The sequence below is a fragment of the Ochotona princeps genome, chromosome 6 (assembly GCF_030435755.1).
Source record: "Ochotona princeps isolate mOchPri1 chromosome 6, mOchPri1.hap1, whole genome shotgun sequence".
Taxonomy (NCBI): domain Eukaryota; kingdom Metazoa; phylum Chordata; class Mammalia; order Lagomorpha; family Ochotonidae; genus Ochotona; species Ochotona princeps.
Window position 1 is genome coordinate 10880285 of NC_080837.1, and position 20790 is coordinate 10901074.

At 47.2% G+C, this 20790-nt stretch overlaps 1 protein-coding gene across 1 annotated transcript in view; it reads right to left on the bottom strand.

Annotated features, from left to right (window-relative positions):
• The window catches only part of BLM (BLM RecQ like helicase), a 62644-nt gene extending 42433 nt beyond the window's left edge, over window positions 1-20211 (bottom strand). The window contains exons 1-9 of the mRNA XM_004578307.2: window positions 20054-20211; window positions 18243-18940; window positions 15314-15476; window positions 11740-11861; window positions 8637-8769; window positions 7678-8327; window positions 5091-5282; window positions 3061-3179; window positions 206-319 (exon numbers count right to left, since the gene is read on the bottom strand). Coding sequence (XP_004578364.2) covers window positions 206-319; window positions 3061-3179; window positions 5091-5282; window positions 7678-8327; window positions 8637-8769; window positions 11740-11861; window positions 15314-15476; window positions 18243-18940; window positions 20054-20151 — 2289 coding nt within the window. The 5' untranslated portion in view covers window positions 20152-20211. The remainder of the gene's footprint in view (window positions 1-205; window positions 320-3060; window positions 3180-5090; window positions 5283-7677; window positions 8328-8636; window positions 8770-11739; window positions 11862-15313; window positions 15477-18242; window positions 18941-20053) is intronic.
• Between the last annotated feature and the right edge of the window lie 579 nt (window positions 20212-20790).

A 20790-nucleotide genomic window follows, 5' to 3' on the forward strand; every position in this document is an offset into this window, starting at 1 on the left:
TGTTTGAGGAAAAAAAAAAAAAAAAACTGGAGAAAAAGGACAATAAAATGATTATAGTAAAATGTTACCATTGCAAGTTTCTGGAATTTGCTACATTATGCTGTATACCAAAAACATCAAAATTTAAAAAAATGTTCATGCAAGCATTTCTATAGTAGTCTTTAAAAAGATTACAGTATTTTAAAACAATGGTATGCACACAAACCTTCTCTGGAGTAACATACAGGAGTTTTATGATTGGGTCTTTTTTGGATAACTGGAGGTAGATACTTGCAGCTTCTGAGTCAGTCTTATCACCTGTCAGATACGTAGCTGGAATCTAAACACAAAAGCAATACAGGATTTAAAGTTTATGCACTAATTTGAATTAAGATTATATTTATTCTTCGGTTTCAAAATGTTTCACAAATCACACATTTAATCTGTCAAGACTGTTGTGGCTGCAGTGAGTCAAACCACCAACTAGAATGGCCATCTCCTGTAGGGAAGTGCCTGCTCTGCTTCTGATCCAGCTTCCTGATAATGGGTCTTAGAGGTGGCAGACAAATGCCAAGTACTTGGGTCTCTGTCACCCAAGAGGGAGACCTGAGTGGAGTCCTGGCTCCTGGCTTTGGCCTGGTCCACGCCAACCACTGGGGCAACTGGATCAAAGTTCATTCTTTCCCCCTGGCTTTCCCTTGCTGTCATTCACCTCTTGTAAAAGGGGGAAGTAACAAAAGAAATCACTGTGATTTCTTTCTTAATTAATAATAAATTCCTTTTATTTTTGATGATGTTTACAAGAGGGATGCATGCCCATGCAGACTACCAGTTAGGGTGGGGAAGAGTCAAGGAATGGGGGAAAGTAGATGAGACACTACCTCCAATCTCCTTTTTGCTTCCTATATCTGGGGAAAGTGGAGAAAGAAGTAGAGAGGGCCACTCCTACTAATCCAACCGCATCAGTATCCAGAAATGGCGGAAGGCCACCTGATGTCATTCCAGGGCCCCTGATGTGCAGCCTGTTGAGAATACTGCTTAAGTGGTAATGTGTGATTTAAAAATTCTTACTAAGCAAAATTCAATAGTCTTCCCATTGTTTATTTCCTTTTTTTTTTTTTAAGATTTATTTACTTTATTACAAAGTCAGACATACAGAGAGGAGGAGAGAGGAGGAGAGACAGAGAGGAAGATCTTCCGTCCGATGATTCACTCCCCAAGTGAGCCGCAACGGGCCAGTGCGCGCCGATCCGAAGCCGGGCAACAGGAACCTCCTCCAGGTCTCCCACGCAGGTGCAGGAACCCAAAGCACCGGGCCGTTCTCCACTGCCTTCCCAGGCCACAAGCAGGGAGCTGGATGGGAAGTGGAGCTGCCGGGATCAGAACCGGTGCCCATATGGGATCCCGGGGCATTCAAGGCGAGGACTTTAGCCGCTACGCCACGCCGCTGGGCCCTACTTCCTTTTTTTTTTTTTTTTAAAGTTATTATTGTTATTATCTTTTTACCTTGAAAGGTGGAATTATGGGCCCGGCGGCGTGTGGCCTGGGAAAGCAGTCGAGGACGGCCCAATGCATTGGGACACTGCACCTGCGTGGGAGACCTGGAAGAGGTTCCTGGTTCCTGGCTTCGGATTGGCGCGCACCGGCCCGTTGCGGCTCACTTGGGGAGTGAATCATCGGACGGAAGATCTTCCTCTCTGTCTCTCCTCCTCTCTGTATATCTGACTTTGTAATAAAAATAAATCTTAAAAAAAAAAAAAAAAAAGAAAGAAAGGTGGAATTACAGAGAGATCTTCCATTTGTTGGTTCACTGTCCAAATGGTTACAGTATCTAGAGCTGGGCCAGGCCAAAGCAAGGAGCCTAGAGCTTCTTCCAGGTCTTCCACATGGGTGCAGGGGCCCAAGCACTTGGGCCATCCACTGCTGTTTTCCAGCGAGCACTAAAAGGGATCTGGACAGAACTGGATACAGCCAGGACTCAGTGGTACCCATTTGGGATGCCGACACTGCAGGCGGCACCTTTATACCACCAGCCTGTTTACTTCCTTTTCTATGGTTGCTTTGCTATTCCTATTTTAAATAAAATAGGAATTTAACACAAAGAGATTACGGTCCAAAGAATGACTATATATAGATATTTTTAAAAGACTTATTTATTTTTATTGCAAAGTCAGATATACAGAGAGGAAGAGAGACAGAGCAGAACATCTTCCGTCTGATGATTCACTCTCCAAGTGACTGCAATGGCCGGTGCTGTTCCGAAGCCAGGAGCCAGGAACTTCCTCCAGGTCTCCCACATGGGTGCAGGGTCCCAAGGCTTTGGGCCGTCCTCAACTGCTTTCCCAGGCCACAAGTAGGGAGCTGGATGGGAAGTGGAGCTGCTGGGATTAGAACCGGAACCACATGGGATTGGGGCGTGTTCAAGGTGAGGACTTTAGCTGCTATGTTACGCTACGCTAGGCCACTGTGCCGGAGCCCCAGGATGCCTATATTTTTAGGTTAATATATCTTGAGGATTTTAATGCATTACAACATTACAATATCACAGATGCCTGGCCACCTTCATTGTACTAAGACACTTTTTAGAAAAAACAAAGAAAAAAACAAACCAGTGGCCTTGTTGAGAAATTGTGACTCACAACTGTGAAAGCAGTCTTTGTTGAAAACAATCTGAAGAGTTCAGTGGAATGGAGTCATACCTTTCCTTAAATTCAGCCTTGAGGAAAAAGGGACATATGTGTGTGGGCATGTGCATGTGACTGCATTTTAAGACACAAGGGAGAGAGAACTATGCTGATCTGGCAGGCATAGAAAAGGAAATCCTTTTATATGACAAAAAAAGTCACATCAGCAAAACACAACTGAAAATACATTCTTGTAGAATAAAGTCAGACTTAACTATGAACCACAAGTTACCCGTTTCAGAATTTTCGACAATTTGTGCTGAACAACACAACTTAATCTGCTATGTTCTGTTAAGTCACGAGTTCTTTCACAAAGAAGGTTATCAGTTATCCTGTATACAGAACTAGAATGGTTCCCAAAGCATGCTTCTACTAGTGTTTTTATGTCATAACTTACATCCAGGGAAGTCAGCTTTTGGACTTGATCCACTATTAGTGATCTCAAGGGAGAGATGACAATTGTGACCCCAGGAGAAACACAGGCGGGCAGCTGGTAGCACAGGCTTTTACCACCTCCTGAAAGGGACACAGTGAACAAAGACCTGTCAGGTTCTATCCTGCGAGCAACAAGTCACAAAGGAAATCACATACAATATTAACAGGACACCAAGAGGTGCTGTGCAGGGCACCAACAACATGTTATGTAGAAGGAGCCAAGCTAGTGAGTCCAACTCCATCACGCATAATAATACTCTGCCAGCACATCTTACACAGATACCTCCAATAGTAAAAGCCAGAATCAGGGCAGGAAATTCTAACAATCATGGTAAAATAAAGAATTACTTCCTATACAATGTAGAAAGTAATAGTAATTACAACGTAATAAAATACACAGTTCTAAAGACCACACAAAACTTGCCTTACTATTCCTAGGATGAAACCGAAGGCTTTCAGCTGCTCATTTCTTCTTAAAATTAATCAGTTAATTAATTAATTGCAGTGGAAGAGCAGCAATGGAGATTTCTTACCTGTAGGTTCAACTCTTCAAACACCTACAACACCTGGTCTTGATATAAATTTTCCACGAGTGGTGAGAACCCAGTGACTTGAGCCACCAGGGCTGCTCCTAGGGTGTGCATTAGCAGGAATTTGGGCTCAGCAATGGACGCTTCAATACTAGACATGGCAATTCCAGTGGTGGCTTAACTATCAGGCCAAATACCTGCCCCTTGAGTCTTTATGTTATCTGGTTTGAGTACTGACTCCTCCAGTTCTGATCCAGCTTCCTGCAATGTGCACCCTAGGAGCAGTGATGGCTCAAGCACCTGGGTCCCTGCAACCTACACAGGAGACCAGGGTGGAGTTCTGGAATCTTACCTTGGGCTGGGCCCAGTCATGGATGTTGTAGGTTTTTGGGGAGTGAACCAGCAGCAGGAAGATCCCTCTGCCTTCCAGATAAATAAGAAAAGCAAGCAAACAAGCAGGAGGTGTTTGGTATGAGGCTGCAAGTCAGTCCTGGCGTGCACGCTCTGTCTCTAAGTATATGTATATGCATATGTATATGTATATGTATATGTATATGTATATTTAAAGGCCCTAAAAGACTCTGGAAAGCCCTGAATATCACTGAATTGGTCCATCACCAACGGCCTTTCCAATGTTAAGAGTTTTGGATACCAAACTAGAGTCAAATTGAAAGACATGCATTGAACAAATTAATACAGATTGAAATGTCGATTACTGAAACCATCATCACCTAAATTTTAAAAGTGATTTTAAAATTCAGACACCCAGTGAATGCGATTTAACAATGATGGCACTAGTGACCTGCTGAAGATCAGCGCAAGGCAAGTCAAAGGCATAGGGAGGAGACACACAGGTGCTGAGGTCCCTTGGGATGCTCTGAGCTGCCCCTCCAAACTCTCCAGGAAATGCTCTCTTGCTTTCGGGGAGAAAGCTGAGCAGCTCAGGGAGCATGGTGGGAAGTCCTGGACTCCCCCAAACTGGGACAAGCGCTTTTCACCTAATCCTTGTGGCCCTCTGGGGAGCAGGACTCTTTATTATCAACCTCCTCAAGCCACACAGGAGGAGCTAGGGCCAAGCCCCTGCCACACTGCCTTGCATACAAGCCACACCCTGGAGCTGCCAAATTTGTTCACCACGTTAATACCAGCCTACGTCAAGTCCACTGCAATCACCAGATTTATTTAGGCTGGAGCAAAGAAAACTTACCAAGGAAAAACACTTAGATTAATTCAACACGAAGGGTGTCAAGTTGGAAGATCTTGGGGGGCTGTCCAAACAATCACGCTAACCATGTGGGTGCAAGGCTGAGGTAACTAGCACATGTTCCTCCTCTCACCCAGCAGGTCTAAGAGGTCCCTCGGTGGCAGAGATGCTGGGGAGGCGTGCTTTCCATTTCTGTGAAGGGCTTTCATTGAACATCTGCCAGGGAGTTGCTGCCAATTCCTGTCTAAAAATACCTACCGGTGGGCATCAGGATGAAGCAGTCCTCCCCGAGCAGAGCGGCGTTGATGGCCTCTAGCTGATTCGTTCTGAAATGATGCAGACCGAACTTTTTGTGGAAAATCTTCATCATGTCTTTTGTATGGGCAAAGTCAAGACTCTGGAAACGTTCATGTTTCACGTTTCTGGAGGTTAAACTTTGCGTCTGCTTGTCTGAGAAAAAAAGAATTAATGTTAAGAGGTACTGAGTGCACTGATGTAATGTAACTAGTCAGTCCCAGCCCTCCTCTTCCTCACAGAGCCTCCCCTGGTTCACTTCTTTTTAAATTTCTGACTGACCCATTCTTTATGGGGTACCATGTGATGTCTCAACACTCGTCCTTATTGCCTGCAAGGTGTGTTTAATTCTTCTCATTAATCATTGCTTTATGGTGAAAACAATCAAAACCCTCTTTCCTGGGTTTGAGAGAGCATTCTACTCTTCGAAAGAAAACACTGCACAGACAGTGACCGCTGGCCACCCAGCCCAGAGCCCACCTTCACGCCTGGCCTGGCCCTTGCAGGAGTGCCTGCCAGTCCTGCAGATTCTACAAACCCCTGACCCTGAGAACAACCACAGCTCTTCTACTGGCCTGAAATTCCCTTTCCTGGCTTGCACTCAGCCTATCTGTCCTGCACCTGCGGGAGCCTTTCGGATACTCCTGGGGGCTCTTTTCCCCATCTGTCTGAGGCCCTCCTACTCCTCGGGCCTCCAATACTGCCCACATGCGGAGAACGCCAGGCCTCCCTCTGTAGCCCTACTCGGTGTCACCTGGCTGCTCCTGACACTCCAGGCCCAGTGAGTCTGAAAACGGCTGTCTGACCTCCTTTCCACACCTGCCGTCCCGATTGCTGGCAATCCAGCATTCCCACTCGCCGGGGACTCTCTGAGCTGCCTGGCTCTCCTTCCCTCGCATCTCTCACGCTCATCCTGCTTCACTCCTTCCTGGCTGTCGTAACTTGGACACAGCACAGAAAGCAACACGCGCTCGTGCCAGCCCTGGCACCCACTCTAACCCAACACCCCATTGTCTCGTACATAATTGCCAACGTCAAGTGTGACACATTCTAACTTGATACAAAAATAAATTAATGGTTATTTGAAAGGTCAGCAGCATGACTGTCAGAATAGCTTCCGAGGTGTTAAGTTGTCAACGGCAAATGCAGCAAGGGCTGTGCTTTACGCAACCTGGCACGTAGAAGCTCGCTTTCACTAAGAAACATCCTGCGACACCCTCACAGCATTGTGGTAAGCCTGTAAATTCATTTGGGTTTTTCATTGGAGCTTTTACAGTGGCTAACCTCAGTCCCCCACAGCTTCTCTCTTCTTATACTGTGAGCACCAAAGGGCAGGAACTGCTCACTACTCCTTTATACACCAGGGTGTAACCAGAACTCACACAGTACACAGCACGGGGCGAGCATGCAACACATGTCTGTTGCAGGACCCAAAAGGCACAAGGAAATCATTTAACTACATCCAGAGATTTCTGACTCTTCTGCCTCAGATGGCTTCACAGTTTATCCTTTCAAGACATTAAGGAGGGGCTAGTGCTGTGGTATAGTAGGTTAAATCTCCAAATGTGGAGCCAGCATCCACATGGGTACCAGTTCAAGTCCTGGCTGCTCCACTTCCAATTCAGTTCCCTGCCAATGACCTGGGGAAGCAGTGGATGACGGCAGTGGATGACGGCAGTGGCTGGAGACCCAGAAGAAGCTCTTGGCTCAGCTCTGGCTGTTGCAGCCATTTCGGGGAATGAACCAGTGGATGGCAGGTCTCTATCCTCTCTTTTTAAATCTGCTTTGCCAAAAAAAAAAAAAAAAAAAAAAAAAAAAAAGAAGACATAACACATGCTCCCTGGAGCTGGTGCTGTGGCTCAGTGCGTTAAGCCACCACCTGTCATGCCAGCAAAGTCATATAAATGCCTCTTTCTGTCCCAGCTGTTCTGCTTCCAATCCAACTTTTTGCTAACACACCTAGAAAAGCGGGAGAAGATGGCCCAAGTGCTTGGGTCTTGCCATCCACATGGGAGACCTGGTTGGAGGTCCAGGCTCCTTGTTTTGTCATGGCCTAGCCCTGGCTATTATAGCCATTGGAGGAGAAAACCAGAAGCTGTAAGACTGATCTTGCTTTTCAAATCAATCAATCAATCTTTGGTGGGCAAACTGATCCCCAATGTCATAAATTAATCAAGTTTTGGCTGCTAAGAATTCATCTTATCTTTTCCCCATTCCCAAATCATCAAAAACCTGGCCCTCCCGAGCTCAAGCTTTATTGTTTTGAGGCTAAAGACCCATTAGTTGAAAGGCACGTTTGTAATGACTTTGGAGCTTTACTACAATAGGTGATAATTACACACTATATAAAACTACAGCTGCGGCACAGACAAAAGAGCAACTTGCTTTTCAAAGTGTGATTTGTAATTCATATTATCAGTAGAAATCTGCATAGAAGCAACGGTGGCTTGCAGGCAACCCTGACTTGCTGTGGCCTTGTATTACACATTTCCTGCTTTGGACAGTCCTGTTTTCCCATAATACAGAAGCATTCACTTGATCTTAAGCTTACCAGCGTCATTCTGAATGGACTCCGAGAAGTGTCCGCAGGGCGTTGTGGTCACCGCTGTAAGCCGGTTGCTCTTGGCCAAGGAGAGTTTCTCGGATGCTGTCCTCAGCGGCCCCCCTTCCCTAATAGGGGGGTACGCGGCTGTGGACGACTTGTTGGCTGTGGTTACGCTATGCATGATGTCTTCCCAGTCATCGTCGTCATCAAAGTCATCTATGTCAAAGCTGTCAATGACACAGGTGGCCTGGGCGTTCCTGGCCGTGTGTGTACGCTGCTCTTTCACCGCAGTGCTGGTGAGCATGCTTCCTGGGAAAGAGCAGCCCTCACTTCCTTTCTGGGTCCTGGAGATTTCAGGCCACAAGGGACTGCTGCCCACAAAGGACTTTTGTAAATGGGAACTCGAGGAGGGTCTTTCGAAGAGATGTTTTGTTGGGGCTGAGAAGTTCATCTTTCCTGGGCCAGTGGTCAAATGTTTCCCAGTGGAAACAGAAGCTGAGGGGAAGCGAGGACAATAGAGCGCTTTCGCAGGAGCTGCCGAGGGGCAGGGATCGCTGTGCACGGGGCTCCCCAGGGAATCGGGCCCAACTCTCCACAGTGAACCCAGGAGATGGGGCTCGTCTCTGTCAAAACCTGCTTCAGCCAGCAGCTTCCTTCTAAAGGGAGAAAAGGGAACGGCCTGTTAAACTCAGGAGTCTACCACGGCCGGCCACAAAAGTGCACCCTCAGTTTTCACTCTAAATAGAAGTTGTAGCAAAACGCATCATCATTCCCTATTGAGAGTCTGAATCCAGTGCTAAGGGAATGGTTTGATGAGTGAATACAGTGAGAACAGAGCCACATGATGAGCACCCTCATGCAATGCGCAGGCTGGAAAGCTGGACCATTAGCTCTGTCTGCTCTGGACTGAAGAGGGGGTTAGAAACACCGAAAGACATGTTCGGGAAGGAACGACATAAAAGTACCTTGTGTCCCGCTGCCGGAGCAGCTCACTCCCGCCCTCTAGGGCTCTCAGTGCCTCGGTGGGGATGGCATCAACCAAGTCGCAGATGAGATGCATCACCTGGAGCAGCTGCTGCCGCACATGTACCTGCCCAGCTACAAGGCAATGGAATGGAAAGTACAGAGTATGGAAAAACGAGATTGTAAACAACCACGCGTTGTTGCACAATCAGACTGTCTTTATTCTGTGCCATGAGAGTATTTCCATTGAATCTCAGGACAGTAAGTTTTCTTAGGGTAACCAAGGTTGTTGGAAGGCATGAAGCTCTTTCAGTATACTGTGATTGTTTAATAACTTCATGTGTAAATATTTCTGTGTCAACCCAAAGTGTGCAGTTAAGGGTTAGCCGGGCCAGAGGCCCCCTTGCCTGGCCTGCCCAGCCCCAGGCTTCCCTTTGCTGGCAGCCCCTTGCTCTGCTTTTCCCAACTCCGTCTGTGGGCATCTGAGCTGAGGTGGTATAATAGGAATCAGCTCTGGGAAATTTGATTTTATTTTTAAAGATGGACTAATCGTTTTAAGTGGTACACAAAGAGAGGGAGGATATGCCCAGAAAGAGATCTTCACTTCTCACGTGGATCTAGTAGTCAGAGGTGGGCCAGGCCAAAGCCAGGGCCCATGGACTCCACCTAGGTCTCCCATGTGGGTGACAGGAGCCCAGGCACTTTCTTCCTCACCTACTGCTTTCCCAGGCATTAGCATCAGCAGGGAGCTGGATAGGAATCGGACTCTGATATGGGACAGCTGCGTTTAAGTGGCGGCCTGACATGCTGCACCATAAAGCTGGTCCCAGCTCTGGAATTTTGGTAGACCAGCTGGGAAAGGGAAATTCTCCTTTCAACAGGCATGACAAGTTGTTGCTGGTCTCCTGCCCCCACACAAAAAGAACTTGAGACACTAAGGAAGGTAGAAAATAGAAAGAAGGTAGTGAGGGTTGCAAATGAGAGACAGCCAGAGGAGAGAGAGGAGAGAAATCCTGATGGTGAAGCCTGTGCTATGGAATGCAGCCAGCTGGCACCAGCTCTAAACAGAGCTGGACAGAAAGGACCTCACTGCCATGCCAGTTGGGGTTCTAGATGCAGTAAAGAGGCAGTTCAGGGTGGTGATGAGCAAGAAGATGCCTGCTCCACCTTCAGTGTGGTAGGCTGCGGGGAAAACTGCTTTCTCAGGAGCTCACAAGAACCACAGGGAAGAGAAAGCTCCAAGGAGCAAGAGAAGCCAGTACAACCTGCTGAAGGACAGCAGTCATGGAGGGACCCCAGGCAGAGGCAGAGGAAGGAACAAATAGACGGGGGATGACCAGGGACAGAGGCAAATGGGCCAGCAGCCCATGAGGGTGCCAGGGCACCTGCAGGCCCCCAGGTGATTCTATTTGCTAGGTGAGGAGGATGGTCCTGAGGCTGCAGAGTAGGGGGCAGTGTCTGGCAGGTTGCATGAAGGATGCACGAGTCCCAGCTCCCAGAAAGGGAGTTGGGTTCCCTGTCAGGCAGGCTGTACCCCAGGACACAAACAAGATCCCCGGGCCAGGTTTGGGGCCTGGCCACTGACAAATGCAACGACAGGAATCATGGCATGGAGCCAGGTGAAGCCATGCAAATGCTGCCCCTGCAAATGCTTTCAGAAACACTTCACAGGGCCTGCCCAAAGTGATCTGGATATCAATACAAGGGAAAATTCTAGAAATGCTATCAGATGGCTGTTTTGTGAGCTGTACGGAAAGGAAACAATTACAGAGGTAACCCTATCAGCCACCTTAGTGCATATACTTCCCTAAACGGAATATGAGAACGACAGGTCACAACGTCTCCCACTCATGGAAGGACAGCCGTGTACCTGCTTCACAACTACCAAGCCAGCTGGGTGTAACTTTCCTCATGCTTCAGGAGAAAAATTAAACAGCCACAGTGTAGGGTGGGCGTCGGGAAGAAGAGGAGGAAGAGAAAGAGGAAGAAAATGAGGAGGGCTGCTTCTACACTGGGTTAGCATCTCTCCTTGCCCTTGGAACATTCTGGAGTCCCACGACCAGGCCTTTGGCATGCACAAGGGCAAGGGAGAGACACGTGACTTGACAGGCAGAAGCAAGTGACGACAACTGGACTGGTGTCAGCAGAGAGAGAGGCCCCCAGGACGTTCTGCAGGACTGTCCTTGCCCCTGTCCTCGCTAACCATCTTTATCAGTGAAAATGACCGACACAGAGCCAGCTTGGTTCACAGGTTATCAGCGCAAGCTGCTGGGTTGGGGTCGCGGGCCTACTGCCATCTGATTCTGACTCATGCGGCCAGCCAACCCACCCGAGTTCCCCATGTGTAGAATGGGGCTAACAAAAACTGCAGGAAGGGCCAGTGTGAGACTTGTGTTAATACTGCAAGGTTGCTGAATACAGGCCATCAGATAGAACATCCTCCGCAAAAAATTCAGAGACCAAAAATCAGAAGTTCAGAGGAAACAAACACCATGCACAGACCATGCTACACACATGTAAATGTGTGTCCCCCGACAGGGAGACCGGACAGGGTCCTGGATCCTGGCTTCAGCCTGGCCCAGCTCTGGGCAGTGCAGGTACTTGGGGAGTCAGTCAGTAGATGTAAGAACTTCTCCTCTGAAGGAAAGTTGGGAATTACTGAGATTGAGAAACAGAAAGAGATCTTCCATCCGCTGCCATTCTCCAAATGGCAGCAAAGGCCAGAGCTGAGCTGATCTGAAGCTAGGAGCCTCTTTCAGGTCTCCCACATGAATTCAGGGGCTCAAGGACTTGGGCAACCCTCGGCTGCTTTCCCAGGCCTTTAGCAGAGAGCTAGGTCAGAAGTGGAGCAGCACCACAGATGGAGAATTAGCCCGCTCCGCTACAGTGCTGGCCTGATAAGCAGCATCTTTGAGACAGAATGAAGCTCATCAGAGGACTAGATTAGCACATGCTGACACCCATAAGGATGCTTCTGTGAAAGCAGAACAAAGGAGACTGTCAATTTGCTGTTCCGTGCTACACAGTCATAGGCTGAGACACAGTCTTAGGGTGCATGCAAAGTAAGTAGCTCCATTACGCGCCTCATCTAAAAACATTTTGTACCTTCACAGCCTGTTGTGGTTCCTGGATCAGGTTCTGGCGGGGTCCGTTTCTGAGGAATTGACAAAGTGTCTTCTGATATGCTCAGGCTATCCTTGTGTGAGGTGTCAAGGTCCTTTAACACACTGCAAAGCAAAACTCTTATCCAATCAGGCCTCATGCCAAGCCAAACAAACGCATCATTTCTTTTACAACTGGCCAGACAAATCACAGAGAACAGGGGCGTGGCTTCCTACCTCTTCCATTCTAACCCCTCTCGAAGCCGGACCCCATTCTCCCAGCTTTGGAATCCAAGAGTCCTCAGCTTTCTCTCTCATGGTGCCCTTTCCCTAACACCTGATTCTAATCTCACCCTGTCAATTACAATCCTCACAGGCTCCTAGCTATCTGTCAGAGAGAAGGGGTATTCAACCTTCTCTCAATTTAAAAATCTGTGCTTCCTTTCTTTTTTCTTTCTTCTTCTTCTTCTTTTTAAAAAATATTTATTTATTTTTATGGGAAAGGCAGATATACAGAGAGGAAGAGAGACAGATAGGAAGGTCTTCCATCTGCTGATTCATTCCCTAGGTGGCCACAATGGCCAGAGCTGAGTCAATCTGAAGCCAGCAGCCAGGAGCTTCTTCCGGGTCTCCCATGTGGGAGCAGTGTCCCAACGCCTTGTACCATCCTCCTCCACTGCTTTCCCAGGCCACAAACAGGGAAGTGGAGCATCCGCGATATGAACTGGTGCCCATATGGGATGCTGGCACATGCAAGGCGAGGACATTAGCTGCTAGGCTACTGTGCCAGGCCCCTTTCTTCTTAAAATTTAAGGCATTTTATTCCAACTTCTCATATTATGTGCAAATAATGAAATCATACACATTACACACAAATATATTAACATATAAAAAGAGGGGTGGTGTTGTGGTACAGCTCCTGCCTGATACCCACACCTATGATCAGAGTGCTGGTTTGAATCCCAGAGCTACTCCAACTCAGGTCCCTGCTAACATGCCTGGGAAGACAGCAGATGATGGCCCAAATACCTGGGCCCTGCCACCCACACGGGAGACCCCAGATGGAGTTCAGATTCCTGGCTTCTGCCCTGGCCCAGACCAGCTCTGACTGGTGCAGTCATTTTGGGAGTAAAGCAGTGCTTCGAAGTCCTAACACTGCTTCTTTCAAATAAACAAATCTGAAAATACACAATCAGTAAATAAAATACTTTAAAAGTAGCAAAATCAATGAATACTCAATGAGTGTTTAAGTGAGGGTCCTGTGGAAAGCTGAACAAAGACAGCACTTGACAGAATTTGAGAAAGCTTCTCCACGGAGGCGGAATTTGAACAAGCCTTGAAAGACAGGTTTGGGAAAAATCAAAAAAGACAATTTTATCAGCTTGGCATCCCAGGATCAACTGCATTCTCCTAAAGCAGGATTCCGAAATACAATATTCTAACTAAATCAAGACAAGGGCATATACTAGATCTTTAAAAATTTTAAATATTTATTTGAAAGGAAGAGATACTCAGATAATCTTCCACTGGCTCATGCCCCAAAAGTCCGCAATGGTTAGGGCTGGGCCAGGCCAAAGCCAGGAGCCTAGAGCACCATGCAGGTCTTCCATATGTGTGGCCAGGCTCCAGGTACTTGGGCCATCTTCCGCTGTTTTCCTAAGTGCATTAGTTGGAGCTGGATCAGAAGTTGAGGAGCAGGGACTTGAATCAGTGCCTGTATGGAATGCTGGCATTGCAGGCAACAGTTTAACCAGCTACACTACAATTCCAGGCCCACAATATATTGGTTCTTAAATGATAACATGTTGTAATTAAAGAAAACTGTCATATTATCAGCAACGTTTATCAGTGTGTCTCATCAGGCTCACTGAAACTTTAGGGTTATTGCAAAAGGGCATAAATGGAGATAAAGCAGAATTGGTCATTTAGGGCCAATAGATGGAGAATTGAGCGCCAACTAAAGAAATCTGGAATATAGGAGACAAACCCATGTCTCTTTTTATTGTCTGATCATTCAACCTTGGAAAAGTCAGGTCATAGCCAGCATTAAATAAGTAATAAATATATAAATATTTACAAATAAAGCAATAAATACATAAATAAATAGTAGCAAAAATTTAAATGTATACCTAACATAAACCAAAGTAACATCTGTGAAAACTGTGTATAAGGTTGCAATGGAAAATAAAGAGAATCAATCAGAAATGATCACTTTTCCAACTGCTGAAAACGTAGGCAGAAGCTAGCATTGTAGCTTTACAGGGTAAAGCTGCTGTCTGCGGCAACGGGCACTGGTTTATAACCTGACTGCTTCTCTTTCTACCCAGCTCCCTGCTCATGGCATGGCATGGCATGGAAAAGCAGCTGAAGATGGTCCAAGCATTTGGGCCCCTGTACCCACATGGTGGGAGAGCCAGATGAAGCTCCTGGCTTCAGCCTGGCTGTTGCAGCCATCTGGGGAATTCACTAGTGGATGGAAGATCTCTCAGTCTCTCTCTGTGTCTTTCCCTCTCTCCCTGTAACTCTGAATAAAAAAAAAATGAATCTTTAAAAAAAAAATGCAGGTAAAGTTATTTATGGTATGACAACCTAATAAATTACACAGCTATTACAAAGAAGAGAATCATGCAACAATATGGGGAAAGTTTTGAAAAATAATGTTAAAAGCAGCAGAATGTGAATTTATTGTTACATATGGGTTACAACAATGCAAAAATCAAACACATATGTGGAGCAGGATGAAAACCAAACATGGGCAAAGACACTGTTTCCTTTGTTGGAACTGGGGGACTACAAGCATTTCCTCACTCTTATGTAGAAGGCTGGTTATAACGAGTGCCAAGCCTCCACCAGGAGGCCAGGAGGGCCAGGGGAAGGCACTATGCTGGTCCCAGCCCATTGTCATGAGTGGCAATTCTTGGCTCTTCTAGGGCCTTGGCCGTGTCACTCAGGAGACTATGGGCTTGGATTCTCTAAGGACCTCACTTGGCTTTAAAGCTTGCTATGATCATGACTGAACTGAGAAAGAGAGGGCGCTAACCGTTCCTTAGTTCAGTTATTCAACAGAAAACACTCCTCTTCTACTTGTCTCTTCCACCTGTCAGACCTCCTAGTGCTTCTGTTAAAACACAAACCGAGGGAAACAAGACTGGGTCATTCATACACAACGCTGGCCTCCTTCCCTGCTGAGGGTACGCACAGGGATCTGCTGCTCTTCAAATGACATGCATGTAATATTAACAAACCACTCCACTGCAAGGGGTTGGAGCTGAGCTGAGGATGCGGGAAATGTGGCAGACAGGAATCTACACTCTCCACCAGTCATGGAGAAAGTTTGCTCGTGACAGTACATGATGACAACAATCTCATCACTCATTTGCTAAAATTTAGCAAATGCCAAATGAAATGGTCAAATATTGCTATTTTCAGCAATGCAGTCAGGCCAAAAATCAACTATGTGGAACTGATGAGATGGTACATCTTTAAGTTACTATTAACTCAATAAATAAAACATATAAATAAGGACTTTTAATGCTTTTGTCCAAACTTGCAATAAACATGCTGCAGCAACATGTTACCTAGAGCACCGCAAAGAGGAAGAGGTGGTGGAAGAGAGCTCTTCTTCCGGGGAGGGCGGAACAAAATCCACATCATAGTTATCATCATCCAGATCGACAGGTGGGACTTCCTTATTGCAATCTGACTCCATCACCTCCAAATGCTTCTGGTCTTCACTGTCACCTGAAGGAAAACAGCAGATCAACACAAGTCCTTCTGATGATTAAAAGGGCAGAAAGGGAACCCAGCACAGTAGCCTAGTGGCTAAAGTCCTGGCCTTACATATGCCGGGATCCCATATGCGCACCTGTTCATATCCAGGATGCTCCACTTCCCATTCTGTTTGTGGTCTGGAAAAGCAGTGGAAGACAGTCCAAAGCATTGGGACCCTTCACCTGCGTGGGAGACCTAGAAGAGGTTCCTGGCTTCTGGTTTTGGATCAGCTCAGCTCCTGCCATTGTGGCCACTTGGGGAGTGAACCAGCAGGTGGAATATCTTATGTTCTGCCTTTCCAATAAAAATAAACAAATCTTTAAAAAAAAAGGGGGGGTGGCAGAAAGGGCCCCTGGCCCAAGCCCTGACAACCCTCTCACGTGCACAGCAGTCAGGTTACAGAGTCCCTGGATGAAGTCTGGTGAAGTCTGGGGTTGAGGCCTAAGATTTGCTCAGGGATTTTCCTGCCTATCTCTCGTTAAATCATGTGATCCCTACCTAGTGTCAACACGCACACTTTGTTTTCTATTTGCATTCACACACAGCTGTAGTGAACAACTAAGTGCAGTAGGAGCATGAGCAGGGGTGGCCGCCTGCACAGGTGACTGCCTCAGCCACAGGACCTGGTTGCGGCAGGACCTCCAGGCCACATAGGATGGCACAAGACCAGGCCTGCTCTCAGGTCACTTTCACACTTTTAGTGACAGCCACACAGTTTCAGTCCTCTCATGTGTTCAGAATGTTCAGCCTCATATTTACAATTCTCTTGTAAGGTGGTTATGCCACACTGGCTAAGCTCAGTCAAGTGCTGAGTACCTAGTAGCTATAAGGCTTAAGTGGGAAATGTGCTGCATGCCATTTTTTTATGACATTCATGGGCCACACAGCAACAGGTCATGTATGTGGCAGGTAACAAGGGGGCTCAGACATCCCTGTGCGTGTTGCCGGAATGCTGCAGCGTGGCAGTGTGGCAGCATGGTAGTACAGTGCATATGTACTACTCGAGCTTCTGGGGCGACGCTGCTGTCAGCAAACCTACTGTGGGGGCTGGCATTGTAGAGCAGCAAGTTAAACTTCCTCCTGCAACACCTGCATCCCACATGAGTACCAGTTCAAGTCTCAGATACTCCACTTCCCATCCAGTTCCCTACCAGTCTGCCTGGGAAGACAGCAGAAGTTGATCAGGGTGCTTGGGCTCCTGCCACCCACATGACTGATGGCGTTTTCTGTCTCTGTCTTTGACCTGGTTTGGCCCCAATCACTGCAGCCACTTGGGGTGTAAGACAGTAGATGGAAGCTCTAGCTCTCTGCCTTTCAAATAAATCTTTAAACAAACCCACTGTGCTTCCAAGTATTTACAAGTATAGCTCATATAATTAGGGACAGTATATACTGACCACAATAATACAACACATATTTGATAATAAGTAACTGTATTAGTGCTTCATGAATTTGGTATATTACATTTATTTATTTTTTATGCATGCCTATTTTCAAGGCATCTTATCTTAGAAAATCTTATTTGTCATTTGACAAGCAAAGAGATAGAAAGATCTCTCACCTGCTGACTCACTCCCAAAAAGCCCACAACATCCGGGGCTGTGGTAGGTGGAAGTCAGGAGCTGGAACTCCAGCCAGCTCTTTTATGTGGGCGTCAGGGATTCAATGACACAAGCCATCACTGTGGCCCCCAGGGCGTGGATCCCCAGGAAGCTGTGGTAGAGTGGAGCTGCGCCTTGAGCCCCAGCATGCCAGACTCCTGCCCGTTGTCATTTTATAGTGTATTCCTTCGACCATGGCAACAAAAACTCCAAGAGTACTGTGGCCTCAGGAGGGCTTTTCCAGTGGTATTCCACAAACATAGTTACATAGGAAACCACAGCCCTGATAGTTAGTGTGTCCTGAACTGGGTGCAGGCAGAGCACACAGCGCTTAGAAAGTTTATGGCAGCAGAGAACAGCGGCCCGGCTTTCACACTCGCTGACTCACTGGAGCAAATTCCAGCACTGGGAATGCCAGTCACAGGAAGTGCCCTACTGTTCTGTTTGTTCATTTACCTTTTATGTCATATTGCTACTGTACCTGTTCTATGTTTAGCAAGCTGCTTCCAGTACTCAGCAGAGGCACCTGCTGGTGGCAGGTCATACCTGCCACCCCCATCCAGGTCCACTTGTGCAGTGGACTACGCCTCCCAAGTTTGGGAAGGACGATGTGATGTCACACAGTAACAGCATCGCTCACCCACACGTCCCTCTGTTGATGTCACGCAGTGATGGCATAGCTCACCCATGCCTTCCCCCAGGACATACCCTGTCATTAAGCACCATGTGCCCGTACTGGAACCGGGCCACAAGATCACACTATGCATCAACAAGTGCACAACTGAGGGTACCAAGTCATATAGCAACCATGTACAGTGAAAGGCTTGGTTTCATTTGCAATTCTACCGTGAGCTGGCTGTTTTCACCCTGTAGACCTTACTGTCTCCATGTGCAAAGCCATAGAGCTACCCCTGATACTGATAGAAAAAATGACACCAGCACAATTAAACCCTTCGTTTCAGTTTGTGACCTGCCTCGAGAATGTGGCCCAAAGCCACATTCAACAAGAAGAAACACTTCAATACAGCACACAGCTCTCTGAGCTCCAGCAGGTTCACTGCTGCTCTCAATGCCCAGTCCTGTCTTTCAAGAGCCAATCACCACACTGAACTCGAGGGACAACGGTCCATTTTACCTTTTTTATCTCCCATGTGGGTTTCCAGCAACTGGTTTTCCTGAGAATCTTCTATTAGCACTTGGGAAATGGAGTCATCATCATCATCATCATTGATGCAAATCACGCTGCCACCCAACCAACTCGAGTCTCCCCAGTCTTTCTCAGTCAAGTCCACCTGCTTGCAGGCCATGGAGGCAGGGCTTGAGCCGGGCCTTGTGGTACTGGGTTTACAAAAGTTCTTCTTGGCTCTTTTTGGCTTCTGAGCAGTGCTTACTCTCACCCCGGGCTTTCTGGAGGGTGTGGCAAGTGCTTTTGGGGTCCTGGAGGTATCAAAGTCATCCATATCGTCCCAGCCGTGGAGGGCACTGAGCCAGTCTGGGGAGGAGCTGAAGTCCAGTTTCTTGAGGACAGTGCTGCGAGGTGTCTTTGCAACCAGCACGTTCTGGGGAGTGCAGGATGTTGGCTGGGGAGGCTGCGATGCAGGCCATGGTGGCGGGGGTGCCTCAGTGCCCTTGGTCTGCTGGCTTGTGGGGACATTCTTAAAGAAGTCGCCAATCCTCGTCTGCTGACTGGCAGTGTGGGACTGCAGCTCGCTGAAGGCAGAGGCCTCCGTGACATTGACATCCTTCTCAGCCAACACAGGTGTCCTGGCTACTGACAAGCTAGTTACGGATACATTGTGGTCGGAAGAGGTTTTCTTTTTAAAAGTGAAACCTCTAAAAAAGCAATGGAAAGACAATGAATTAGATGGATTCATTTAAGGAAAAAAAAAAGCCACCAACTCTAAAACGATTTTTATTTTACTAATGTCTATGGCCAATTATATTACTTGTATTAGAAATGAGTAAATGAGCAGAGGATACACGTGGCTCTGATTTTTAAAAAGTATTGAGGGAGTGAAAGTACAATGTGTTCTTTCTGGGTGCTTCCCATGGAGAAGCGAATTCTTGGGTCTTGAGACTCTCAGTTCTCAGGAGCTCATTTTCAGGGTGGTATTACCTAGTGAAGTACTTAAACACAGCCTTCTCCAGAGGGAAGCAATGGTGTTAAATGAAAAAGGGAGGAAACCAACGTGGCTACTTTTGCTCTGCTCATGCAGATTATAAGGCAAAAAAAGAAAAGAATTAAAGCGGCAGGCTCTGCCTAGACCTGAAGGACACATAAAGGAGGCCAGCTCCTGGCTACTGGCCAGACTCAGGGACGTAAAGGTCAGTGGTGCCTGTAAAGTCAGGTACCCGGAACGGTGTCCACATCTTGATGAAGATACTAGCCAGCAGGAGAGAGCATTACAAGGACACTCTGGGGCCCGGCATGATGACTCAGTGGCTAAATCTTTGCCTTGCATGCACACGTATGCGTACCAGTTCATGACCCTGCTGCTCCACTTCCCTTCTAGCTCCCTGCTTGTGGCCTGAGAAAGCAGTCAAGGATGGCCCAAGGCCTGGATCTCCTGCATGGCAGACCAGGAAGAAGCTCCTGGCTCTTGGCTTCAGATCGGTTCAGCTCTAGCCACTGCGGCCACTTGGGAAGTGAACCAGCAGATGGAAGAGCTTTTTGTCTTTCTTTCTCTTCGTAAATCTGACTTTCTAATAAAAATAAATCTTTTTAAAAATTCATTTACACAGCCAATCTTTATTAGGAAAATATGTTGCCAGGAACTCAAAAGAGATGTTGGATAAATTATTAGCTAATGCTGCCAAGTCACTCTGTTATTAATTTGCCAGGCAGGAAAAGCCTGGAACCCCATCACTTCATTTCCTCATGCACAGAATGAGAGAGGAGAGGGAGCGATCTCACACATATGACAGAAAGCCACGCACAATACTTACGAAGCTTTGGGTTTGGAAAGGTTTGACCTGTTGTTAAGTTTTCTGGCTGAGTGCAGCTCCAGTTGCTCCTGTAGGTTATTCTGAGGGACAGCAGCCATGACTCTACAAAGTGAGGGAAGACAGTTATCAGTAGAGTCGGGGTTCCATCAGTCACAAGACTTCCTGACGGAAAGAGAGGATCTGGTGCTTTAAGCAGGCACCGTCCTCTCCATGCTCACAGCAATCAGACTTTCTTGGGTATTTTAGTGACATCTGAACTGCACAATCCTTAACGACCTGAAGGCTCACTTGATGAAAGAAACAGCCCCTTAGCAAAGGGTTACTAGGAAAGGGCTTGCAGGAAAATGGGACCTGGCTTGAGAGAAGTGTGGCACAGGATGTGGAGGTGGGGAAGAGGTCACCAGGTCCTGTTCACCCGGGTTCAGCTGACAGAAGACCTGCACTCAGCACCTTTACAAACGTGAGGGTTGCTGAATTCCTGCCCAGCAGAACAAACCTTAAAGGCCACTTTAAAACTGGGGCAATGGTGAGATAGCTCAGTGGCTGAAGTCTTTGCCTTGCATACACCAGGATTCCATATGGGCAACAGTCTGAGTCCAGATGCCCCACTTCCTTTCCAGCTCCCTGCTTGTGGCCTGGGAAAGCAATGGGAGGATGACCTAAAGCCTCGGGATTCTGCACCTGCATGGGAAACCAAAAAAAAGTTCCTGGCTCCTGATTGGCTCAGCTCCAACCAC